General features: G+C 43.3%; 1 protein-coding gene across 12 annotated transcripts in view; it reads right to left on the bottom strand.

Moving 5' to 3' along the window:
- The window catches only part of TLN2 (talin 2), a 408,649-nt gene that overhangs the window by 125,239 nt on the left and 255,570 nt on the right, over positions 1 to 27,840 (bottom strand). For all 12 annotated transcript variants that reach the window (XM_087859255.1, XM_087859253.1, XM_087859254.1 and 9 more), the window contains 11 exons: positions 21,843 to 21,998; positions 17,386 to 17,487; positions 16,396 to 16,472; positions 13,518 to 13,698; positions 12,531 to 12,644; positions 10,376 to 10,484; positions 9,442 to 9,650; positions 8,794 to 8,892; positions 5,007 to 5,174; positions 3,504 to 3,798; positions 764 to 930 (listed from right to left, as the gene is read on the bottom strand). In XM_087859255.1, coding sequence (XP_087715381.1) covers positions 764 to 930; positions 3,504 to 3,798; positions 5,007 to 5,174; positions 8,794 to 8,892; positions 9,442 to 9,650; positions 10,376 to 10,484; positions 12,531 to 12,644; positions 13,518 to 13,698; positions 16,396 to 16,472; positions 17,386 to 17,487; positions 21,843 to 21,998 — 1,677 coding nt within the window. The remainder of the gene's footprint in view (positions 1 to 763; positions 931 to 3,503; positions 3,799 to 5,006; positions 5,175 to 8,793; positions 8,893 to 9,441; positions 9,651 to 10,375; positions 10,485 to 12,530; positions 12,645 to 13,517; positions 13,699 to 16,395; positions 16,473 to 17,385; positions 17,488 to 21,842; positions 21,999 to 27,840) is intronic.

The following is a 27,840-nucleotide window of genomic DNA, read 5'->3' as shown; positions in this document are numbered from 1 at the left end:
TTTAGAAGCCACATGCTAAGGCAGAGCTGTCAAAAAAGCTGACTTGTAACTCTTCATTCCAGCTGTTACATAATATTTAAAACTGCTACTGGGATTTGAAGAACAGTGAGGCAGGAAGCACTCTACTATGTAAAATCTTGATAGGAGTTTAGTTGAGAAGTCAAATGGAGGACAAAGTAATATTCGGGTTGCAGGCAAAAGAACAGTCTATTTGAATCTGCTGTTGACAGTCTCCAGTTTCAATGAATCACCACTTGCAACAAGCCGATGGCGGTAACCCCTGGACAGAGAGCACGCTCACTAAGCAGGCACTTTGTCGTCTAGACCTGAGTCAGCACCACTCCCCTCAAAGAGTGTTATGCTCATGTTCCATGCCCTTCTCCTTTCCCAATGCAGCAGAGTTAAAGGTTACACGACCACATGGGTTTTAACCCACAAAAGTGCACACTCAGCTGACCGTTCTTTCTCTTCAGGGTACCTTCCGAATCCTAACTCTTTTTTTCTTTTTTTTTTTTTTTTAAAGATTTTATTTATTTATTTGACAGAGAGAGACAGCCAGCGAGAGAGGGAACACAGGCAGGGGGAGTGGGAGAGGAAGAAGCAGGCTCATAGTGGAGGAGCCTGATGTGGGGCTCGGTCCCAGAACTCCAGGATCACGCCCTGAGCTGAAGGCAGACGCTTAACGACTGCGCCACCCAGGCGCCCCCCGAATCCTGACTCTTAATAACGTCCCCTTTTCCGTTGAACAAAATCAACGCAATACCTTTGCAGCTTCCACCATGCGAGCGGTGGAGTCGGCCAGGAGTTTCGCGGCTGCCAGGAGCTTCTTTGAATTCTCCATGTCGATTTCAGCTTCTGCATCCGACCTCATGGCATTGACGAGGTCTGAGGTGGCCTGGGCCAGGACCCGGGCCTGGCGCACCATTTCACCTATGGGACGGGATTGAGGATGCCATCTCTCCATCTGCTTTCCCAAGCTCAAAACCAGCAGCCTGGTCTCCATGCCTCCGGCAAGAGGGACAGAGAGAAGGGAGCCCCCAAGCTCTAGTCCTAAGCAATGCAGCCCACTTAGACCCAGGACTGAAAGTACTCCCCATGGCTACCAGGACTATACACCCCAAACACATCCAACTTCCATCTCCAACTCTGAGGGATAAATAGGACACCACGAAGCAAAGAGGAATTCTTTTGAAAGAGAAGGCAGGGAACAAAATTATGTGGGTTTATTACGTGACTTAGTAAATATTTATTTAGAAAATATTATTTACCTCACGTCAAGAACCACTTACACAAAGTCCTTATAATAAACGCTGCATAACAGCATAAACATTATTTTTAAAATTTGGAAGAATTGGTAGGTTACCAAACTCCAGATGAGTAATACCACATGATCCACTGTATTTGTGTCATTTGGCTCTCACTAATAGGAAGCACAGACCTCAGGTTCATGCTCAATTGCTATGATTTGCCTTGGCTCAGTTTTTCCTATTAGTTTTCTGTTTGCTCACCCTTTTCTTCCCAGTGCTGGTTTTGATCTTATTACTAGTAATTGTTTGGTTTTACTGTTCCTGTGATTTTATTGGTATCTATTTCAATTTTCTTTTAGAAGTAGGAGGGGATAAGAGTAAACATTTAAAATAAAACTACTCAAACGTAAGGGAATTTTTCCTCGACCAGAGGTCATTTAAGAAGGGTGCCAAAACACTGTGACATTAAAGAGGGGGGAAAAAAGCTTTCATAAAAATAAAAATGTGCTAAATTCAAGGTATTGTGGATTAGATCCTGATGGTAAAAGAATGTGAGTGGAAAAACTGGCGAAATCGGAATCATGTCAGTAGTGAACACTTGGGCATCAAGGTTAATGTCCTAGTCCTGACAGATGTGCTGTGCGTTAGGGAAGATGCAAACAATGAGAGAAAATGGGAAGGGTATGTAAGAACTGTCTGTTTAACCTCTGCAACATCTCTGTAAATGTGACAGTATTCCAAAATAAAAGGTTTATTAAAAAACAAAAACAAAACCCCAAATGTGCAGAGTATTCCTATCTTAAATCATGTAAGGAAGACACAGAAAAGCACACGTTTTTACTTATTTGTTTGCTTGTTTGTTTTAAATACTTGTTATAAAGAATGGCTCCGTGCTGACAAGGAAGAAAACGGACCTTTTACAAACTACTGGTAGGGTTGCAAACCATAGTGTCTTTCTGGAAAGAAGGTTCATATAAAAAAAAAATTGTACATGCTTACTGGTTCAGAAATTCCACTTATTACCTATAGCCCCCAAACTAAACCAAGATATTTTTATAAAAATAGTTACTGTAGTATTATTTTTGTTAAAGCAAAACAAACTAAGAAACAAACCAAAAACCTTGGAAACGATCTACAGGTCTATTTAAAGACAATTGGTTAAGTAAATTATGATAGAATTTCATGGAGTAGAATATTATGCTGCCATTAAAAAGACTAGCATACAGGTCAACATGAAAAATGTCTAAGATGTATTAAGAGAAAAAGGTTGCAGAAGAGTATAAATAAGGCAATTTCATTTATATAAAAAGAAAGATGGTGTTACACACACACACACGCATGTGAGACTGTAGGAAGATCAAAATTTTCTGGATATGTAAAACAGAAATTGGTGAGTTGCCAAATCTGGAGATTTAGATGGGATAGAGATGGACTGGGTCTGGGAAGACTTACTTTTCAACTAATGGACTGAAAGGTACATAGTACCCATTTAAAATTTTCTGTATATTATGATGTTTGGCATCTTCAAAAAATGTTTCTGCCCTTCTGAAGGCTAGCCAACTTTTAGAGATAGCAAAAGTCCAGCTGGGAGCACGCCGTTGATACGCAAACTAACCAGCCTGGAGCCGCACCTCCTCCTCTGGCCCGGACAGCCCTGCAGGCAATGTCCTTAGGCCTCAATCATCCCAGGGCCTGATACCAGGCAACTACGGATCACCTCCACAGTGTACAGCCCGCTGAAAATAGTCAAACTAAGCAGTCCTCAGCTGCTCACCCTGCCCTGCCTTGCCAATGGAAATCCCAATAAAGGCCACAACCTAAGCTCTTCCCCTCACTCCTGTCTTCTGCAACCTGACCCAACCCGACGCTTCCCCCGGGACCCCGCATGGCACGTGGTGACCCTTTCTCTGGAACCTGTGAGTAGAACACAGTTTTCCTTCCAAGCTTCATTCCTGTCTCCTCCTGTGGCTGCATCAACTTTACCATGCCACATCCAAGATGTTTCTTCAAACAAATGGGATTTGCCAAGAAGTTATTTAAAAAGCCTAGTTAATGAACTCTTTAAGTGTTGCTATGGAAGGGAACATTAGGAGTCTTTCATCTTTCTCCCAGCATCAATGAGGAAGTCTCTGACAGAGGCTGATGACAACTTGCCTCACCAAGCAGCTGTTACCTTTCTTACAACTGTCACCACGAGGAAACCCTGAGGGGACCCGTCCACCCACAGCATCGCCCCTCACCAGCACAGCCCCTCACCAGCATCGCCCATGGAGCTGAAGATGCTCTCAGTGACACACATGATGGTGTCGGTGGCCTGGTCGTAGCGGCCGATGGGCTCTCCTCGGCTGGCAAACTGTCGCACGTGCTGCAGGAGATCGTGCAGGGCCTGGCTGACCACGCTGGCCGCTGCGCTGACCTGCTTCAGGAGCTCGCTGTCGTCAGTGGCTGCCTGGCAGGCGCGGACACAGTTCTCCACTGAGCGGTCCACGAGCTTCCCTGCTTCGATCAGCTGCTCCTGGCATACGGGGGAGCTGATGGTGGGGCTCACCACCTAAAGCGAGAAAGGAGCAGATCTGGGGCACTGAGGGTCAACTTTCAGTCCCCACTGCGCCCTAGCATTTCCACCAAGTCCCTTCCTGCTCTGTGTCTCAGTTCCTTACTTAGAGGACTAGGGATTACACTAGCCATCACTACGGCTTCTCATACTTCACGATTTCTCTCTATCTTGATGACTTTTGATGCCCACTAATTTTCATCTTCATCAGTGATACGTAACTATACTACTGACTACTTCCACAGAGAGAAATTTCTGGTTTATGTCATACCTCCTCTTTTAGGAACCTCTAACTTGAGTCCTCTGAGCTAGGATAGCAAGACTAAGGGAATTGTATTTCTTTTCCAAAGACATCTGGAACTCTGCACCTCTTGGTATTTTAAAGAACAGGGGGATTCTGTCAGCTCCCTGTGGGTAATTGGAGGGTACACAAGGAAAGAAGGAGTGATACTATCAGGACACCTCCATCTGACACTGCAAATCCCACCTAGGATAGGAAATGCCAGGCTAAGCTGGTCACAGATCTACAGAACATGTTATGTCATCAAGTTGAGGACACCTCCCGTCTTCTGATACATGAACACACGGTGGTGAGGAAAGGGTATGTGAAATCCAACAGGCCTGAGATTACCCTAGTTCTGCCATGGAAGACTTCTGTGACCTCAGGCTACTTACGAACATTTAGGGGCCTCAGTTCCCTCTCCGGCAAACTGGGGATGATGTGCTCAACAAGGTGAAGTTTGACACCCAGACTGTGCACGTGATCATGGGCAACAATGAACCGAATCCCGATTACCCTTGCTCTAACACTGCGGCGCAGGAGGGGTGCTCCCGAATTGGCAGATTACCTACGAACCCAGTCATGACGCTCAACTACATTTCTGCACAGTGCAAGGACTCTGTGTGTGCAGGACATACTGAGAAGTCCAAAGGGGAGACATGGCGATCTGCAAGCAGAAATGGCCATTAGACACAGACGAGGACCCCTGCCTAAGGACTTGGGCAATGAACAAATGATAAAAGCACAATGGGGCAGCAGTTAATGCCAAGATCTCACTGTGCCATCTAAAAGACAACACCTGAAGCAAGCTCTAAATCTCAGACAATTTGAAAAAAAATTCTGCCTGTGTTCTCCCCCAGTGACTGGAGGCAGACCAAAGCATGTGACGCGTGCAGGATAGGGCCTGCAGTGCCAGCTGGCTTACCTTGGCACACGCCACAAGCTGGGAGGTAGAGAGGGCGCACTGGGTGGCGGCAGCAATCACCCTGTTCTGCAGGACTGTGTCTTCGGCTACTTGGGCGACATTCTTTGCCTTTAATACCAACATGGCAGCAGCATTGGCAACAGCTTTGGCCAAACTCATTAAAACATCCTAAAACGGGAAATTAAAAAATGGTCATTTACTTTTTTTTTAATTCCCCTTTACAGCCTAGAAATAAAATGTGGTGTCCACTCAAACGTTTTATTAAAAGTCCATTTGAACTTTTTCTTTCCAGTCCTTCATAAGAATATTCTTTCCACTTATTTTTCTGAAATGTCAACTCACCCTTAGGCGTAATGAAAGAAAGAGACTCATGACATAGTCCAGTATACATTAAGTAGCATAAGGTCTAAATCTAAAATAGGGTGATTTCAGGGGAGGGTTTTTATTTTAACCACTGATACACATTCACGTGCTTCTTGACACTGAGAGTCTTAAGTCTCTTGAATGTGTGGTCGATGCAGTACTCAAGAAAAGCTGGAAATATATGCAGATGCCATAAACACAACATGCTGTAGGAAGGACAGAATTCGCGGCCTCCAGCTCATCATGCCCCGCCGTCACTTGAAAATTTATCATTTGGATTTCCATTTTGCACAAGGATCCAAAGGCACCATCAGAAATTCAGCCACATCTCTGCCTCCAGAGGGCAATGTTGGTCACACACAGACAATACCTACAGCTCAAGAGCCAACGAGTGCCCTGAACATGAGTTATTCTCGGTGCTCTCTAGTCTTCTGGATAGGGATGAAATTACGAGGAGTGGAAAGGGAGCCAACATAAATAAACTAGCTACGAGCTACGAGCCCACTGAAGATGCAAGGAGCTTGAGCCTCTGTAGATCAGCTTATGCTTCAACTCCACGAAAACGCATTCTGTCTGCAGGATGGAGAATCCTCTGATTTAGCCTACCAGATTTGTCACCCATCTGTGCGACAAAAGAATAACCACTGTTAACATTCAATTTGCTTCTTTGCTTTTAGTAGCGAAGGTAGTTTATTTGGTTTGGAAATGCCTTCCCAGACACATCCCAAACATATGAGCTGTCTTTATTTTGAACAAACATGTCAAGGCTTTCTCCCAGAGGAAATGTGGTCAGGAGTCTTTATTAATTCATCAGATAATGAAAAGCACTTTTGATGCTGAATGCAAAGGGCACCCACAGAGTCTTTACAAGGAGATACTTCATGAGAAGATATACTGGAGAGAGTGTTCAGCCTGCACCGTGTTACACGGAGCAGAAACTATACGCTATCCAGGCAAATCAGAAACCCATAAATCTACCACGTAAGCCGATTTTAAAACGGACAAAAACCAAGCAGTCTTAAAAGAGCAGTTTATTTAGTCCAGTCTTCCTTTAAGGTCTCTGATGTTTATTAGATATCCAAGGAAAAAGCAAAACCTGAGGTTCTAAAAGTTGAAGATGCCTTTAGGATCTGATTGGCACTTGTCTGCCTTGTAACTTTCAGAAATTCCTCCCAACAGGGTCTGTGAAGTTACAGTTCTTGAACACCTATCCCGGTGCGAGTGAACACTCAACTTGAATGCCACAAATTATTTACAAGATTTTTAAAAATATCTTTCCGAAGTGGGTCACAGTATTCTTTCACTTGATATGAATTTGTCTTTTCACAGAGGGACCAAGATTTGGTCATGGAGACTCACGATTGTTCTAAAGTGCTTTGTTAGACTCATTTAAAGAAATCCTGTTCCTCCTATTAATTTTGTCCAAAAAAAATACAGTTAGAAAAAGAACGTGATACCACAGCCACAGTTGCTGACAAGGCCGTTGTCAAACCTTTCAACAAGACCACTATTATGTAGCCCGTGTAAAATAAATCTTTGTTAACTCTGGGAACATGCAGGACATTGAGAACCCAAGAAAAGCTCCAAGATAAGATCTCAAGAATCAGAAAAATAGTGCATAAGAAATCCAATGTCAGTAAGCCAGGGGCTACTCATAACTGGAGGAGGTTGCAGGATCACCTTACTGCACTGACGTTTGCCCAGAGACCTTACAGAAATGGAAAGCATTCAGGGCAGGCCTTTCCCCGGTAAGAAAGCCTCTTCAGGACCAAACCATGAACCTGAACCTGCTTTCCCAGCCTGTCTGAACACAAGCAAAAGGAAGCAGAGTTTGCATTTATATGTGATGATAACAGTCTGTCAAAGAAAAAGCCTTCAGCAAGACAAGGACTCAAGGAAGGACTGTGACTTTCTTCTCAACCGTTCTAAACGCTCTGGGGAGAGCAGTCATATTTTTGAGGAAAGTACATTGGTCACTTCAGGTTAATTAATCTGAGTAAACCAACAGCTGAATGTCATCTTTACCCAATTCCTCAGCAGATGCCTGCCTACAAAGAATTGCCTGCTCTAACACAAAAGCAACAGCCAATACAAGGGCAGTTTGGGGATCTGGCTCAGGGGAAGTCAGGACAGGGTCACCGTTCAGCTTGAATTTAGTGGGATATATTTATGTGGCCTGCCATCAATTCTCTTTAATGCTAAGTTATTACAGGCCATCCCAGCACAGAAACGGTTTCCAGGAATACTGCTACCCCCCACTATGGGGCTCACCCTCCGTCATGACATGAACGTTCAAGCACTGACGGTCTTCCTGCATTACAGGACATGAATGAGTCCGCTGGCCCCAGCAACATGGGCGTGTGGAAAGTCGAGGAGAAACAAGCTCATGTAGGGATGCAAGTTCCATGCATCACGGCATGTATGGCCATGTCTTAGCGTGACTGACGCATCTTGTGTAGACGGAGTTTGGTAGTTCCAGAGAAAACAGCATACAAAACTCATGAAGCAAGAAACTTGGATTCTATAGTAAAGTGGAATGATCATTTTACTCTGAATGCTACAGAATTCCCCACTAGTGCAGCTGACATAGGATTTGGAAAAGGGCATCTTCCAGAGAACCTGGCCTCAAACGGTCAGTGGGATTAGAATGTAGTTACATACTACTTAAAATTAGGTCTTACGAGAAGGAGAAAGGCACGAAGGGCATCTGCCCACAGGGACGTAAGAAGGCAAGCTCAGCGTATCCTGGAGCTCCCCTCATCTGTGGTGGCCGGGAACGGAGGCAGACATGCTGAGCTCCTATCTGAGCCGGCAGCGCATCAGGCTAGCTGTGAGCAGGGGCTACAGCTGGACGGCAGAGGACAAGTGGCACATATCCTTGGTACCGAAGAAGAAAGGTGACAGAAAGAAAAAAAAGTCCCCACCACACTGATTTTGGATATGACACAGCAAACAGACCCACCTCTGACTACAAAGGAGAGCCTATGCTATCTGTGAGCACAGTGTACAGAAGCACACATGTCCTCTCTTTTATGCGGACTCCAGAATAATGCAGTTAAAACCCGTCCCCAGAAGACGAAACAAGCCTGGCCACGAGTCGATAACTACAGAGGTTGGATGGTAGACACGGGATTTCATGGCATTATTCCCTCCACTTTTGTGTTTAATGAATGTCCAGCATATTGACCAGCAAGAATAGTTAAGTAAGCGCTTTACAACAATGAATGCACGATACGAAGGGAAGTGAATTTTTTAAACCGAAAATTAAAAAAAAAAATTAACAAAGGCCCCACCCCCAAGAAAATCCACCTCAGTTTTATTCTTGACAGCTCAATGAAGACTTGGTCTTTCATACGTTCTCCCTGTTTGAGTCTAGACCATTGCTTAGACTCCTTTCCAAAATTATGGGCTGCGAGTATCTTACTTGGAATCGCTCATCAGTCTCATTCTCTCCGATCTGTCTCAGAAGATCCCCACTGGCTTGTCCAATGCTTCCAGCAGCAGTCAAAACTGTCTGTCGAGGCTAGAAAAACACACATTGGTTGGAAAGAAAATGCATTTCCTCCACAGTGCAATCACACAGCAGGGCAGCAAGAGGAATCCTGACGGACCGGCCTCCTCCTGCACCATGAGGAGAGTCTCAGACTATCTGCCAGATGGTAAAATCTGTGCAAGGAAATGCCTGATGTCTCACAAACCAGTCATAGGTGGATTGATTTGATATGTTCATTTAATGAGTCTTGCTCAGTGGGTAAGAAGGTGATAGGCACTTTATGGAAATTAGGGCACAAACTTGTATCCCCTTCAAATGTGTATTGACTGTGTGTGTTTCTGAGGTTGAATCTAATCAAGTACCCTGGGGTGAGGGGACAGGGAGGTTTCCTACTAATAGCTCAACCCATTCCACAAGTTGAACCACAGACTCCGTACCCAGTTCACCAATTCCAAACGCCACAGTATGGTAACATGCCCCACGAGGATGGAAGGAACAGCTTCGGAGCAGGAGCCCTGTGTACTGAAGGCTGCACCTGCCTCATCAGAACCTGAGTGACCACTGGCCCCAAGAGCTCACCTCTCCAGAAGTAGGCTGCACGGCTTTCAGTAAGTCCGACACTGCCCCCGCAAGGGTCCTCGCAGCTCTGAGCAAGTCCTCCCCACTGCCCACCTCGTCGTCCATCAGAGCCGCCAACAGCTTCACGCCCTTGGACATCTCCGTCAGGTTGGAAGAAATGGTGGTGATTGCACAACCCACTGCTGTGTAGTCAGTGTCTGCAGGGTCACCTGGGACAGAGAAGGACCGTCACCATCACAGGAGGGCCGTGAAGGGTGAGGAGAGCCCAGATGGGTGATGGCATCAGCCATCACTCCGCAGGAGTCGGACACAGAGCTGCATGTGCACAGGGTGACGCTGGGCTCCCTGCCTCCAAGGCACTGTTCCTCCCCAGTCCTTTCGCCCCAAGGCCTCCTACGCTGAAATACTGAGCATGAGCCCCTGTACAGTTCTGAAGGGAGTCTTGGTGTCCCATGGCCCTTTCTGTTAGGTCCCTGTCAGCAGCTGAGGCACTGAAATGCTGCACGGAGAAGCTGAGACATTTGCGGGCTCTCACCTGACAGCGCGAGGTGGGAGACCTGCTGTGCCACGAGCGTACTGTGGGACAAGAGGCAGGGAGGCCCGCGTGATGGATCTATTCTTCCAAAACCCGTCTGAGACTATAAGCTCCCAGAAGGGAGAACCTAGCTCCCGAACATTTTGAAGTTCGCCCAGCAGACTGGTGAACAATGAGCAGAGCCACGTAAGGGCTGATGAAGGATGCACGACATCAGTGGAAAGGAATGAGATGTTCCCCACCTTTCTCCTGGGTCTGTGTGAAAAAGTGCCCAGAGCTCTCAGAGTATCTAAAAATAGACTAGGCTCTCATGCTATGAAAATCTGTTGTTTCAATCAAAGAACAGGAATTGTTTCTAAAGCAAAACCACCACACAGCACGAAGCCCTCAGAGACTCACCAGCAGTGAGGTTAACTACTGAAGCTGTTCCAGCTGTGATCGCATCGACCTGAGAGTGGATTTCGTGTTTGGACTCGTCGACTTTATTCTGAACCCACACCCTCGACGCCTGCAAAAACCAGACAAGTGCATGACACAGTCACTGCGTGGGATTGCCCGGGACACCAGAGACGTCGTGCCATGAAATGAGACCAGCATTTTGTCTGCACTCTTGCTCCCGGGCCGGCACCAACGAGGCCCTCCGGCCATCTTAAGCAAGCTCATTAACACACCCCTGGCTCACTCACTGACACTCAATGGCATGTGAGGCCTCCATGCTGCCCCCACTGTTTTTAATCTAGCTTTCAGGATCTTAGAAAAGTTCTACATGGTTTTATTTAGGTAAATTCAATAAAGAACAGGAATTTATGCATCATACTAATACTGCACAACAGCACCAACAACTGTTGCTAATTTCTGCCTTGTTTTTTAGAGAACAGGGTTAGAATTAGGGCACTGCAGCCCACGAGTGTTCTCTGTCAGCATAAAGACTGTCTCTTGTTAATAACACGAATGTGGTGTAGATGTGGCACCTTTCCTGGAAGGACTGGGGGTGGGGGTGGCTCAAGAACTCTGTTCTAGCTCCACCACCCACAAGTGACATGACCTGGGACAAATGACATCTAGGTCCTGTGCCTTACATTTCTTCTACTGTAGGAATTCAACAGCCTTAGCAAACTCTCTATTTCCTGGCATTTCTGGACTTAGCCAATAAGTGATCATTTACATTCATAATGATGACCCTGTGGCAACAGATGGTGCTGATTTGCTCCCCAACACACCCCCAAAATATTGAGATTTAGGCTGTGTCTAGCACTAATAATGTTTTTTGTACACCAATGCTTTAAAAATTGGTGAAGCAGGATACGGGAGGGTGTCTGCCTTCTGTACTTTCACTCTGACGCTCCCCCAGGAAGAATGCTTAATGATTTCAGGTACTTGGGATACAAAGCACTGAGTATAGCAGCACCTGCAGGCAGACAAGCACGATAAGGAAAATCACAGCATTCAGGGACGCCTTGGAGGACAGTCACCCTGGTGGGGCAAGATGAGGCCCCATACTGCATTTTGGCCCTGGCCTGGGATGGCCCTGTCAGTCCTAATGGAATGCTTTTCAGTCCCGACTGCCTATTAGAACCACCTGGGGAGATGAAAAAAGAAGGCCCCAACCTCAACGACAGGATTTTTTTTAGTTTGAGCCGGGCCTCCGGCTTGGTTCTTTAAGCTCCACGGTAATTGTAACGTGCAAAGCAAGGCTGAGAAGGACAGTGCCAGTCAGTGGCTCATGAACTTTAATGTGCACACCAAATAGCTGGGAAGTACATGCAAATGCAGATTCTGACTCAGAAGGTGGGGGCAAGGCCTAAAATTCCACACCTCTCCAGAGATCTTACGTATTGCCAATGCTGCTGGCCCGTGGGCCACAGTCTGAGTAGGAAGGGGCTAGATAATCTCATGCAGCAGCACCTCCAGAAAGGCACCTAATTACCCTGCCCCGTTGAAGAGCTGAACAGTAATGCAGCTGTTCTCAAAGCATGGTCCCGAGAGAGCAGCAGAGTACCTGAGGACTTGTTGCACAGGCAAAAATCTCAGGGCCTACCTCAGACCTACCGAGTCAGAACAAAGGGGATGGAGCCCAGTGTTCTGTGTTAACAAGCCCTGCGGGTGACTGATGCATGCTAACGCTTGAGAAGCACTGATAATAACGGCTACGACTCGTTGAGCTCTCACTATGTGTTAGGTAGTGGGCTAAGAACTCTGCACACGACTGGATGGCCAAGTCTTCATAAGGCCCCATGCATGCGTGACAAAATGGAAGCTTACAGAGAATAAGCTGCCGGCTAACAGTGGAACTGGGATTTGAACCCAGATCATGTGACTCCAGAGTCCAAGCTCTTGGTCCTTGAGAGGTACTGCCAACACCCAGTAGCACCTCACCTGTGGGTACCACCTCACTACAAAGACCCAATATATTGAAAACAAACAAATAAACAAATAAACCATGAGTTTCCACTTCACCTACCTGGACAAAGATTCACCCAGCTGAATACCGACAGAATGCAAAGCCCTGCTTTGTGCCAGGCAGAGACACTGAATGACAACCATAAATAGTTACCATATCCTGGCCGAGGGGTGGCAGTGAGTCCAGCTCGCTGAGGTCGTCCTGGGCCTGCTGGACAGCGTGCATGCTTGTGTTGATGGTCCCCATGAGGGCCTGCTGGGCCGAGGTCTGCAAAGGCAGAAGACCACAGGCGGTCATAACCTCTCTCCAGGGACTGACACCACCCTTTACACAAAACAAGGCCAAACTGAACTCCGGGCTCAAGACAGAGTGGCCCACAGTGTCTCTCAACATCCCCAAGCACCTCCCATTTCAAGCAGAGGCTGGAAATAGAGATTGTTATTAATAGAATGCTCAATATGGGTGTATGCAGTAGAGAGGTTATGATCAGGAGAGTGTGGAGAGCTTAATTAGCTGACAAGAAGACTCAGAAAGAGTCCTTGCAGGGGGCTACTCCACTCTTTGAGTACTGAGGACAAACGATCTCATGCATAGGAAATGTGTTACACCCCAGAACTGAGCTTAGTAAGGAAGAAAGGATTTCACTCAAACCTATAGTCAACACGGTTCTTCAGAGTCAAATTACTTCTGAGCTTTCAGGCTTTTCAGCTTTTATAAAGTTCTTCCCCAGCAGCACAGGATTCCTGAGCAGGCAGGCCAGCAGTGGCAAGCAGCAAAGACCCGCTCAGGGGAAAGTGTGGATCACTACAGACCCTGTCTATTTCTCAGACCCGCTGAGGGGTACGCTGGGCTAATTAGCAGCTTGAGGCTGTTAAGGCAGGGAAGCAGGGCTCTCTACCTCTGTATCACCAGTCACGTGGAGACGTCACCTGTGATCCTACAAGGGAGTTACTAGGACACCCCATTTAAAGAGAGCACTGGGGAGCCAGGCACCGGGACCAAGCAGCTGAAGAGCCAGCGCTCAGATGGCAAAGAGTGAGAATGTGATGGCGCACACAAGCTCTCCCCAGGCCTGGTGTCTCTCCCTGTACATCAGAGGCAGCGTCCTGGCGCCCAGGGCCAGCGTGGGGGAAGCCTCACCAGCGGGGGCATGTGCCCTCGGTGCATCTGCCCGACCATGACCTGCTGCTGCGGTGAGGGCATGCTGCCCACGTTGAAGGTCTCGGGCCCGCTGGAGCCTGAGCGCATCACGGCGGGCAGTGCCACGGAGCCGTGCTCCACCTTTCCGGTCCGATTGAACTGCTGCTGCAAGATGGTGGACCTGCAGGGGACAGGGGTTTGGTCACTGCGGGGTGGCCACTCACATGGTTAAGATACCATAGTTGTCACAGCTGTTGCCTGCATTGTGCTGTGGAGGCCAATTCAAAAGAGGCATATACAGACGGAACTGTGAATGAAGCAGCACCAAAATACTCAGGAGAACCCTGAGAATAACCTTCTTATTAATATAAATAACCATGCCCAACTGGTTCATGATGGTATGCAATTAGCTTTGCTTGGGGACCAACCCCCTACCCTGCCCTCTGGCCATTGTTATGTTTCTAGAACGATGGTGTTCAAGGCGCAGGTACAAGTTCTGGATGCACTGATCTATTAGCTGGTAAATCCCACCTGAAAGAGCATTCATTCAACAAATACCTACTGCGGGCCAGGTTCTATTCTAGGCAGTGGGGACATAGGTCATTTAGCCTCAGACTGAAAGAAGTGTAGAAAAGAACTAAAAGAGAATCTCCCAGAGGTTAGCTCTCCTCCCCCAGGTCCAAGGCCACTGACCGCAGAGGGCATTTAAACACCTCTGGAGCCTTGAGATAGGACAGACTTTGGCACTTCCTCCAGATGATTTCAACAAAAGTCTAGGAAGATTCCTGGGACATCTAGTAAAAAAAAAAAAAAAATCAATTTTTTACGTTTGATATATGTTTGTACAACGAGTGGTAAGGGCTTTGAGCATATGAAGGTGGACTGTCTGTGCAGCAGCCCAGAGGGCAAACCCCATACAGGGAGAGTCTGGGGGGGCGGGTGGGTGTGTGTGTGGTGGGGGGTAATTTGGTGAGCAGCTGCATTAATGGACCAGGCCTCTGTCCCAGGTTCTCCAACCATCACAGATAATTCCCTATTGCACAGGGCAAAGCTCATGAGCCATGCTGGGATACCAGACAGCAGGCAAGAAGAGGAATGTTTGTGGAAGGGTTGGCATTAGGAAGGGTAGATGTGGGGACTCTAGTAGGAAGTCGGCTGTGTCTTGTGATCTCAGCCCATGTCTAATGCAGGGAGAAGTGGCAGGTCTTGTGATGGAAACCAATCTGGACCATTCTTCCTACTTGCCTTGATCAGACCCCACCATGAAGCTCCAGGCAGTGGGAAGGGGCTTCAGTGGTAAAAGGCAATTAAAGAGTTTCAGTGCTCTGGGCTCAGACGCTTAATCAGCTGCTCTTAGAAGGACAAGTGCAGCAGAGTCCTCGAGGGGAACAACTCACCCTGCCAGAAAGCACTAGCTTACTGATTTCCATCTAACGGTCATTAACAATTCCAAGGACTTAAGGTGTTCTTCAAGAGGGTAGCACATACGTGAAATGCATCACACATCAGGTTTGGTTCTAAATTGTGTACTAAAATAGGGGACAAATGGAAAAGCACCTTCAAGGTGATTATGAAGCAAATCAGGACAAGGTGATAGAGTATGGAAATGTTCAAGAAGCAATTACTATGACTTAGCAAGTTCAATATGCTTGAATCTGCTAAAACTTTCTGGCAACGTACTGTAAGAAACATCACAAGATCTGAGGTAACTCCTGGCTCTGCCTCACGTGCGCATCTGAAGCAACTTCCATGAGCTTTGGTTTCCTCTGTCATGCACAGGCGGTAACATCTGGTCTACCCCTTACATCAGGGGTTGTTATCGGGGTGAAATGAGACAGCATGCTAGACACAGAGGGTAAAGTTATTATCACAATGCTCTACATAACATAAAGGGAGCAGCTGTGCAGATCTCCCCAAAGTACCACTTATTAGATGTTACTTAATTTTAATAAATCTCAGTTTTCTTACCTATAAAATGGGGTTGAGACTATTCTGAATTGAAAATGATGATGTTCAGAACGGTAAATATTTATGATGTGCCAGGCATTGTTTCATGCGCTTTATTAATAATCCAATCATCAAAATAAAGCTTGTAAGGTGGTACTACCATTTTTCTCATTTTATAGTTGATGAAGGGGTAGAGGAAATTTGTAATGTCCCCAAGCCCACACATTAAGAAAGAGACCCAAGGGGCACCTGGGTGGCTTAGTTGGTTAAGCATCTGACTCTTGATCTCAGCTCAGGTCATGATCTCAGGGTTGTGAGATCGAGCCCTGCCGTTGGGCTTTGCACTGGGTGTGGAGCTTGCTTGAGATTCTCTCCCTCCCCTTCTGCCCCACCCCACTTTCGCTTAAAAAAAAGAAAAAAAAGAGAGAGAGAGAGACTCAAGATTTGAACCCAGGAAGTCTGGCTCCAGAGTCCATGTTTTAACCACTTCCCCTTACTGCCTCATGACACATGTGGCATACAGCGAGCGTTTTATAAACAGTAACTCCTCCGCTGCTAGACCTCTGCCCCAAAAGGCACAGAACCGAACAGAAGCCTACTCTCCAGCCTTTGACGAAAATGACGCACGTTAGGAGCTTTAAATGAGCAACTGCAGAACAGGATTCATGAACACTCACTGTGTCTAAAGATGGAGTTACCTCCTGTTCCGTGTCTCCCTGAAATCCACAGCCTCCTCCCCCAACAAGATACACTCAACACTGATAATGATGGTCTGGAGACCACCCTTCAAGAAGCAAGACTCATTTACATCACCCACTGCTGTCTCCCCCTCTGATGGACTTCAGGGCAACAGACCCCACAGTTGGCACAAGGAAACCTGCCCATTTAGGGAGAAGGCCGGTTTTTCCAGCACTTTCTTAAAAATACTTACTTTTTCGGGGAAACAGACTCTTCCAGCATAGTCGACTCTTCATCCCCCTCTAATCCAAATCTGTCTTTACTTTGTTTCTGAGGTAAAACAAAACAAAAAGTAAACTCAGCAGGTTTGATGCAAGAACCTGTTAAGATACCTTTTAAAAGGAGCTACAAAAGCAAAAACATTCAGGTTTACCCAAAATTCTTTGTATCCAAGTAGGTGATGGGTGAAAAATTCAAAGTAACAATAAAAAATAAATACATTGTTTGACACAATACAGAGACACGCGCCTCCTGTGTTTCTTACCGCATCCACTAAATTTCCAACAGTTAAAATCAAGACACAGACACTGACGTTCTAGTTGAACCTGGTTATTTCAGTGGGCTGTATCTTGAAGTCCTCGGTAGTCTGTCTGTATGCCACTATGGTATATATCCCCACTAAAGTTGGTAGAAATTTGGTAAAAATTCATGAAATTTGGTAATTTGGTAACATTCACGAGGAACGCCAGGGTGGCTCAGTCGGCTGGGCATCCGACACTCGATCTCAGCTCAGGTCTTGGTCTCAGGGTCATGAGTTCAGGCCCCAGAGTGGGCTCCATGCTGGGCACGGAGCCTACTTCAAAAAAATTCATGAAAAATATGAAGAACATTTTCAGACCCTCAACCTAGGATTCTAAAGAGGCTGGAAAGCATCACCTAACTCCCTAGAGAGGAAGATGCTGAGGGGTTAACTAGTCCCATTCATTAGCTAAGTGAAGCACTACTGCTCATTACCTGGCAGTAATAATATAAATATGAATTGCAGCTAAAATGGAAATTCTTGTAGGATCTTGAGGTTAAAGACTGCACACTCAAGCAATCTTAACATTAAGATTAAATTAGTGAATCAAGTACCTCGAATTAGGGTTGTTTTGTGTTGTTGTTTTTTTCCCAGGCAGCAGCATCACCTAAGACAGTGTTTTAAAAAAAAGCAGCTTTTCCACTCTGTATCAGTAGGAAATACCTTTTTGAGGATGATGTCAATGTAGCCTGCAATCAGCTGGGATATCTGCTCGCCTTCAGTGGTTTGTACTGAATAGTAGCTTTCCTGATACTCCCCAAAATCCTGAAAAAAAAAAAAAAACAGCATTAGAAGAAATATAACTACATCATATAGCTACAGTTTTAAAGGTAAAGAGGTCTAGTCCTGGAACAAAAGGGCATAGTCTCACTTTTCCCTTCTCTTCCCCTCTAAACACAACTGGATACTCTAAAATTTGTTCAACAAACAATAGTCAAAGGGCTCTGACAGTTGGAAAGGTAGATTGACTGGGGAGCACAGTACTTGAGAAATCATACTCTCATGAATTCTTGGGTTTTCTTTTATATCTTACCCCCAGGTGGGTGCCTGAAACCCAGAACCTTCCACAGGCAGGGTTTCAAAAGCCTGTACCTTTTCCACCAAAGGACCAGGAGAGGAGGAGCCCAATGGAGATCTATCTGCGAGCCTCAAACCCATTCCACAACCTGGGCCGATGCTCACCAGCAGCTGCAGAGTAGTAAAAGCCCAGGCCATCCCAGCCCCAGCCCCAGCTCCACAACCCAGACAGGAAGGTGGTCTGGTCCTTTTGCAACAGTGGTCACGTGAAACCTTATGTCTTCCTGACCTCCACCTAATGCCATAAACAGAGACAGGCCCAGAAGCTTCAGCCTATCCCCAAAAAGGTCACCCAGCAATAGCAGGTGGTCCAAGGAAGTGCCTTCACAAACAGTGCCATCAAGTTTTGAGCAAGAACCCGGTAGTGTCAAAACAGTCCAGAGCAGCACTACAAATCCCACAAAAGGAGACCAGAACACTACACTAAATCTAAATAAGATGACTGAATGATAAAACAGAAGATTTAAGTAAGATCAAGAGTCTCCTAACTTAATAACCATAATGTCTAGATACAATTTAAAAAATCACTACTCATATCAAGAACCAAACAACTATGATATGAATAAGAAAAGATAATCAATTGATGCCAATATTGAGATGAATCAGATATTGGAATTATCTGATAAAATTTTAAAGCAGCCATCATAAAATATGTTTCAACAATTACAAATTCTCCTGAAACAAATAGGTTTCAACAGAGAAATAAGTCAGAAGAACCATATAAAAATTATAATACTGAAAATTCCAATAACCAAAATTTAAAAACTTACATGATCAAGTAGTGTGGTGATGACAGAGCATAGAATCGGTAGACTTGAAAACAGAGTTAGTTAATCTCAACAGCTAAAAGAACATAGACTCAAAAAAAGACAAAAAACAAAAAACCCATAAGCCAGACCTTCAGGGATCTGTGGGACAATAAAAGATATAACATTCATGTCATCAGAATCCTACAGTAGGAGAATATGGGACAAAATAATTATTCAAGAATCACCTGGGTGGCTCAGTCAGTTAAGTGACCAACTGTTGATTTCAGCTCAGGTCATCATCTCGGGGTTCTGAGATCTAGCCCCGTGCTGGGCTCTTCACTCAGTGGGGAATCTGTCTGAGATTCTCTCTCTCCCCTTCTCCCTTTGCCTCTCCCCCCATCAACTCACATGCGCACGTTCTCTAATAAATAAATACATCTTTAAAAAAAAAAAAGTATTTGAAGAAACAACGGCTGAAAATATCCCCAAATTAAAGACATATACCTACAAACTCAAGAATCTGAGCATATTCCAAATACAATGAATCCTGAGAAATCCACACCAAGAACTTTAGAAAGTGACATATTGCCTACAAATGTACACCAACTTGAATGACAATTTCTAATCTGAAACCACGGAGGCCAGAAAGTAGCAGTACATTTCTCAAACGCTAAAAGAAAGAACTGTCAATGTTTAATCCTATACCTGACAAAATGATCCTTTATGAATGAAGGGGAAATAAGGACATTCTTAGGAGAAGGAAAGCTAAGAGAATTTTTAGCAGATCTACCTACCTTTAAAGAATGGCTAAAGGAAGCACTTCAAACACAAAGAAAATGGTAACAGGAAGCTGGGAAGGTTAAAAAGAAAACAACAGTGGGATAGATAAAAAAATAGAAAGGAATGTAGTAACTTATCCTTCACCTCATGAGCTTTACTTAATCATATTCTGTGGTTGCACAAAAGTTTTAACACCATCTCACATGGTGTTCAATGTATACAGAAGTATTTCTTTGAACAATTATATTCAAAAAGTGGGGATTGTAAAGAGACCTAAATAGAAGTGAAGTCTATGCTTCTCTTGAAGTGGTAAACATCCACAGCTGTGGGTTATAGTTCATTTCTTACATATATGGTAATACCTAGATCACTAAGAATGTTAAGCAAAGAGATATGCTCAAAAACATTATAAATAAATCAAAATGGAACTCGAAAAAGTAACCTAAAAGAAGGCAAGAAAAACAGAGGAAAAAGAAATGGTGGGGATAAACATAAAAATATTATAAAATGGTGGACTTAAGCCCTAACATATCAATAATTAGACTGAAATATAAATGGTCTTAATAAGCCAATTAAAAGAGACTGACCAAGTAGATTTTTAAAAAAGCACAACCCAACTTTATGCACTGTGTAAGAAACTTGTCTCAAATATAAGTAGGTTGTAAGTAAAAGGATGGAAAAACGTATCATGCAAACATTTGAAAAATCATGAGTGGCTATATTAAGATTAAGCAGATTTCAGAGAAAACAAATTTACAAGGAACAAAAGAACTAAATGGTAAAACAATTTCTCCACGAAGATAACAGAGGGATCTTCAATGTACATGTAAGCACCAAACAGAGCTTCAAAATACATGCGATGAAAACTGAAAGGAAAAACGGAAAAATCTGCAACTGTTGTTGGGATAGAGAAGACTGGAACAACATCAATGAACAGGATCTAACTGACATTTACCTAACACTCCTGTCAAGTACTCACCGAACATTCTCCTAGAATGACCATATCCTGTGATATAAACCAAATCTTAAAACTCTAAGACTTGAAATCATGCGGAGTATGTCCTTTGACCATAACAGAATTGAACTAAAAATCAATAATAGGAAGACAACAGGAGAATCTCCAAATACTTGGAAATTAAATTAAGGCTCAGAGTGGAAAGAAATAAGACATGTTATAAACTTTAATCCAACTTTAATAAACATCATTGATATTCATTCTCTCTTGTACTTGAGGTAGTTACTGTGACTCATAACTATTTCTTACTTATCTTTAAAACAACTTTTTGTTTTCAACAAAATGGGACTTGGACCTAGTTTTCAAAGACCAATAGCACTAAAAGGTACATAACAAAACACAGTGGGCCCCTGCCCTACCCCTTCCTATCTTCACTTTCCATCCCTCCCACCCCCAAAGGCAACTACTTTGAGCCCTTTCAGCAGTTTCTTCTAATATTTCTAAATAACATATTTATATTGATTTGATTTTTCTCTTTTACAAGTTATCCACAACTTCCTGCCACGGAAGATGAGGATGCAGTTCTTTAAGTATGAACACACCCTTCTTAGGGGACATGCAGGTGGAGCCCCTCCCGACTACAGGAGGCAAGAAGGTATACTTCCTGATGATTAGTTCCAACTGGCAAGAGTCTATCCACCAATGATCAAACTAGATAACTAAAGACTCCCTCCAAAATCCTTCCTTACACCTTTTTTTCTGATGACCTATTATGAGACCTTACCTAGAGACAAGCTAATATTTCAAGTATCCACTAGACCTGGAGAATAGTACACTTCAGCAGTGCTAGGAGACGGATAACTTTCAACACTGATTTCTCTTGTTGCTCAACTTGCCCTACAAAATAACAACCCTATCAGTTCTCACAGGTCAATGTGGCTATAGTTAAGATAATAACACAATTATAATCTGCTAAGAGTAACTATTAAGGTTGGGAGGAGGAATTCAGAAGTCTGAAGGCCTGGGATGACTACATTCTCCCTGCTTTCCATGTACTTCACACTGAGAATTTTATCATCATCATCTTGTTTGATCTCAGCACCTCTATGAAATAGATATTATGATTCCCATGTTAAAGTTAATGACATTAAGGCTCAGAGAGGAGACATAATTCTCTCAGAAATGGAAGATGACCAGCTGCTTTTGAATACTACCCCAAAGTCTATGCCATTTCCTCTAAACGGTATCTTGTTTCCAGGCAGGCTGGGAAAACACACTTCAGCAAGATGTCACAATGCTTAGGAACTTCTAAAACAACTAGAGATGAAGAGGCAGTCTTTGATCAGCCTCTGAGCATTAGAAAGTTTCCTTTCAGGGCAACTAGGGACGGCATCAGGAACTCAGAAGACTGGACCAGTCCCCGCCCTCTGTGGACTTGCCACCATCTGTCCCTATGCACATTGCTCTCTAAGGCCAGGGAAACCCACTGGGCTTGTATTCTCTCTACCACACCACGGTATTGCCTAAGGCCGTGTTGAGACCCTGTTTCCAGTCCATACCAGGGTGAAGCTTTTGGGCGAGGCTGCCCAGCGCTTAACCGTGGTGAGTGGCCACTCCTGCAGCACTTCCTTGGTCTTCTCATCCACACGCATCACTGAGTCCTTGGTGATGCCCAGCAGGCGAGGCACCAGCTTATTCTTGCCTTTCATCTTTTCCTGAAACAGGAAATACCAAGGGTTAGTGCTCTTCCTCTGAATACATACTTGATTTTGCCAAGTCATCAGAGATTTCATGATGTCTTACCTGAGGTCACCTACATATACAATGTTTCAAAATAGGTAGGGCTACTAGAAAACCAGGGTTTTGGGACTAGGTGAATGACTCATTAAACTAAAGACATGGAAGCTGAAACAGGGACATCAGAAGACTGGAAAGATCCACAAAGGCACGCTTCCTGAAAAGAGAAACTGTTTAGGAGGGCAGGTTGCTCCAAAAATGGACTGTGATGGATAGAAGGGACAGAACTGAGAAGATATCCAGAGAAACAGAAGTTAAGGTGAATTCCAAATATTGTCACTTCTAGTAGCCAACTCAATAAATATCAAAAAAGGTTTGACGTGCAATTTAAATATGGCACGTTAGCTACTTAGAATTAACTAAAACTGCCAAAGTGAATCTTCTCATTAAAAGAGACACAGACCTTTTTTTAAATCTCCTAAATACATTTCCATTTGAAATCTTTGTTTTGGTATTTGTATGTATATCTACTGACTCTTAAAAAGCCTTTTATGATTAGCTTTAATAATTTAATAGTAATCATGCCTATTACAATAATGGATCCCTACCTCACACTCACGCCAAAACAAATTTAAGAGAGATTAATAATTTAGGAATATATAGGTGGATATTTTTCTGATTCCTGGGAGGGAAATGACTTTTAAACACAAACATCAAAATAAAGAAAACTCATAAAGGGAAAGAACAACATTTTTAAATACAAATAGACTTTGATACATCTAAAAAACAGAGGGAAAGTAGGAGAAAAAGAAACCTCACTGTAAACAAAATTAACAAGCAAATAACTAGGGATAAATATTTACAATTACGATAGTGAAAGACTTTATATACTGTATATGTGGAAGGTTATCACAGATCGACAAAAAAAAAAAACTGGCAAAGAAGAGAAACAGATAATGTGTTTAAAATAATAAAGTAGACTTTCCTTTGGGGGGGGGGCAAGGAGAAGAGGGCAGTGGAGTAGGAGGACCCTAGGCTTGCCTTTTCCCACAAATATAAGTAGATAACTATCGGCTCATCATAAATACCCCCAAAATTGACCTGAAGACTGGCAGAACAAACTCCACAACTACAGGTAGAGAAGAGACCACAAAAAAGAAGGTAGGAAGTGTGGAGATGCAGCTTGGGAGAGAAATGGATCACGGTCACTGTGCTGGGGAGGGAGGGGTGATTGTGGAGAAGGGTTAGAGACAGACTAGCACATAGGGGACCACATTGAGGGGGTGGGAATCCCCATAGCAACTGCCTTGGAAAGAGAAAGGGGTCAATTTTCATGAGTTCTTGCAACAAGTGGAGCTTAAAGCCTGGAGATTTAAACATCAATGGGAGTGGATGAAGAGTCTCAAGGGCACTGGGGCTAATCTTGGAGAGAAGGCATGTCAAAAAGCCCATGGGCATACAGCATGGAACAGCTGGGGAACAGAGTGGAGAAGTTAGTTGCTCATCTCAGAGCACATCCCAGAGAGGCAGTGTTCACAGAGAGACCCCCATGGAACAAAAGAGCTGGCTGATACCATTTCCCTCCCATGCTGGTCAGCATAAGCACAGTGCCACCTGCAGGAACCAGTGCAATATCAACACTTGCTACCTGACTTGCTTACAGCAAGCCCAGCTCCCTTCTCCCAGCCCCCCCACACTGGTAGAACCACCCTTTACAGTAGCACTTGCTTCAGACCCAGCACAGTAGGTCTCTTGCCCCAGAAGACAGATGCAAACCCCTGTCCACACCATGTCTCCCGACCTGGGAGTTTTACAGGGCCTTGGTTCTGGTGGCAGTGGTGACAGGTGTCATTTAACAAGGACATCAGAGCACATCTAGTTAAAACATGCCCCAATTACGAGGACCAAATACTGCCCACAACAGCCAAAGAGAGCCTCTGCAGACAATTGGCCTGTAGGACAAAGTGGCCAGGACTCAACAGCAGAGTGTACAGAGCACACATCAGAGACACTCTAGGAAGCACCAGGCCCTGAGGAACAGAGGGCACTACAATGTAGAGCACTAGAGGGCCTCTTCTTCATAAAGCCATTACCCTCAAGAATAGAAGACATAGCTGACATTCCTAACACACAGAAACGGGCACAGACACAGACAAAAGAAGACAGAACAATTTGCCCCAAATGAAAGAATAGGACAAGGCCATAGCCAGAGATCTAAGGTAAAGAGATATAAGTAATATACCTGATAGAACATTTAAAGCAATGAGTATAAGTATACTTAGTGGAATGAGAAAAGAGTGGACAGTATCAGTGAGACCATTAACACAGATGAGGAATAATATAGCAGAGATCAAGGGCTCGATAAACAAAATGAGAAATAAGCTTGATGGAATGAACGGCAGGCTGGAAGAAGCAGAGGAATAAATTAATGACCTAGAAGACAGAGTAATGGAAAGTAATCAAACTGAACAAAAGAGAGAAAAAAGAATTATGCAAAATGAGAATACACTTAGGGAACTCAGTGACTCCATCAAACACAATAACATTCATAGTATAGGAGTTCCAGCAAAAGAGAGGGAAAAGAGGGCAGAGAATTTATTTTAAGAAATAATAGCTGAAAACTTCCCTACTCTGGGGGAAAGAAACAGATACACAGATCCCGGAGGAAGAGAGAACCCCCCCAAAAATTAACAAAAGCAGATCTACACCGAGACGTATAATTAAAACGGCAAAATACAGTGATAAAGAAAAAATATTAAAACCAGCGAGACAAAAGCAGCCAGTTACATACAAAGGAAACCTGCAAATTTTTCAGCAGAAACATTCCAAGCCAGAAAAGAGTGACATGATATATCTAAAGTGCTGAATGGAAAAAACCTACAGCCAGGAATGTTCTATCCAGCAAAACTATCATTCAGAATAGAAGAAGAATAATGAGTTTCCTAGGCCAACAAAGAATAAAGGAGTTATCACTAAACTAGCCTTGCAAGAAATACTAAAGAGGATTTTTTGTGTGGAAATGAAAGACCAAAAATGACAGTATGAAGATAAGAAACACAAAAGCAGTAAAAATGAGTATTTCTGTAAAATATCAGTCAAGGAACTTACAAAATAAAAGTAAAACAGGATACCATATACCTAAAATGTGGGAAGGAGAAGAGTAAAGAATGGGTTCAAACATAAATGACCATCAACTTAATATAGACTGCTATATGCAGAAGAGATTACATACAAACCTAATGGTAACCACAAATCAAAAACCACTAATAAATATGCAAAGAATAAAGAGAAAGAAATCCAAATGAATGACCAAAGTAAAGAAAACCAGCAAAGCATTAAAGAGAGAAAGAAAGGATCAGAGAAAATCCTCAGAAACAACCAAAAAACAAGTGATAAAATAATAAATATATAACTGTTAAGAATTACCTTGAATGTAAATGGACTAAATGCTCCAATCAAAAGACATAGGGTGACAGAATGGATTAAAAAAAAAAAAAGACCCATCTATATGCTGCCTACAAGAGACTCATTTTAGACCTAAAGACGCTTGCAAAATGAAAAAGAGGGGATGAAGAAACATTTATCATGCACATGGATGTCAAAAAAAAGCAAGAATATCAATACTTATATTGGACAAAATAGACTTTAAACAAAGGCCATAATAAGAGACAAAGAAGGAGACTACATAATAATATAGTGGACAATCCAACAAGAAGATCTAACAATTATAAATATTCATGCACCCAACACAGGAGCACCCAAATACATAAAACAGTTAATAATAAACATAAAAGAACTAATTGATAATAATACAATAATAGTAGGGGACCTTACCGTCCCACTTACATCAATGGACAGATCACGGGAACAGATAATCAATAAGGAAACAGTGACTTTGAATGACACACTGGACCAGGTGGCTATAACAGATAAATTCATCATATTCCATCCTAAAACAGCAGAATACACATTCTTTTCAAAGGCGCATGGAACATTCTCCAGAATAGGTCACATATTTGACCACAAAACAAGTCTCAACAAGTTCAAGAAGATTGAAATCATACCATGCATCTTTTCTGAACACAATGCTGTGAAACTTAAAGCCAACCACAAGAAAAACTCTGGAAAGACGGCAAATACATGCAGGTTAAAGAACATACTACTAAACAATGAACAGATCAGCCAGGAAATTAAAGAAGAAATAAAAATGTACATGGAAGCAAATGAAAATGAAAATGCAATGGTTCAAAATCTTTGGTATGCAGCAAAAGTAATTCTAAGAGGGAAGCTTATAGCAACATAGGCATAACTTAAGAAGACAAGTCTTAAACAATCTAACTCTTACACCTGAAGGAGTTAGAAAAAGGAAAACAAACAAAACCTAAAGCCAGCAGGAGGAAGGAAATCATAAAGATTAAAGCAGAAATAAATGATATAGAAACAAAAAATAGAACAAATCAATGAAACCAGGAGCTGGTTTTTTGAAAAAAAAAATCAATAAAATTGATAAACCGCTAGCTGGATTTATCAAGAAAAATGGAGAAAGGACTCAAATAAAATCACAAATGAGAAAGGACAAACAACAACCAATGCCACAGAAATACAAACAATTGCAGGAGAATATTATGAGGGATGCCTGAGTGGCTCAGTCACTTAAGCATCTGACCTGGTCTCAGGTCATGATTCTCAGGGTCCTAGGATGGAGCCTGGGATGACTCTGCACTCAGTGGAGAGTCTGCTTGTCCCTTTGCCCCTCCCTCAACTCATTCTGTGTCTCTCTCAAATAATAAAATCTTAAAAGAGAGAGAGAGAGAATGTTATGAAAAACTATATGTCAACAAACTGGACAATCTAGAAGAAATGGGTAAATTCTTAGAAACATAAAAACTACCAAAATTGAAACAGGAAGAAACAGAAAATTTGAACAGACTAATAACCAGCAAAGAAATTGAGTCAGTAATCAAAAAACTCCCAACAAACAAAAGTCCAAGACCAGATGCTTTCACAAATGAATACTACCAAACATTTAAAGAAGAGTAATACTTATTCTTCTCAAACTATTTCAAAGAAAGGGGGAAAAAAAAAGGAAAGGAAGGAAAGCTTCAAAATTCATTCTATGAGGCCAGCATTACCCTGATACCAAAACCAGATAAAGACACCACAAAAAAAGAGAACTACAGGTCAATATCTCTGATGAACACTGATGCAAAAATCCTCAACAAAATGTTAGCAAACCCAAACCAACAGTACATTACAAAAATCCCCTGCAATCAAGTGGGATTTATTCCTGGACTGCAAGGGTGGCTCAGTATTCGCAAATCAATCAACATGATACATCATGTCAATAAAGAAAGGTTAAGAACCACATGATCATTTCACAGATGCAGAAAAAGCATGTGATAAAATACAACATCCATTCATGATAAAAACCCTCAACAAAATAGGTTTAGAGGGAACATACCTCAACCTTATAAAGGCCATATATGAAAATCCAACTAATTGTCATCCTCAATGGAAAAAATTAAATACTTTCCCCTAAGGTCAGGAACAAGACAAGGATGTCCACCCTCATCACTTTTATTCAACAGGTCTGGAAGTCCTAGCCACAGTAATCAGACAATAAAAAGAAATAAAAGACACCTAAACTGGTAAGGAAAAAGTAAAACTTCCACTATTTCCAGATGACATGATACTCTACATAGAAAACCTGAAAGACTCCACAAAAAACTGCTAGAACTGATGAACAAATTCATTAAAGTTGCAGGATACAAAATCAACGTACAGAAATCCATTGCATTTCTCTATACCAATAATGAAGCA

Source organism: Ursus americanus, chromosome 36, assembly GCF_024610735.1.
Source record: "Ursus americanus isolate L20-20 chromosome 36, mUrsAme1.1.p, whole genome shotgun sequence".
Classification (NCBI taxonomy): Eukaryota; Metazoa; Chordata; class Mammalia; order Carnivora; family Ursidae; genus Ursus; species Ursus americanus.
The sequence above is the reverse complement of the archived record's forward strand: the minus strand, read 5'-3'. Positions and strand labels throughout refer to the sequence as shown.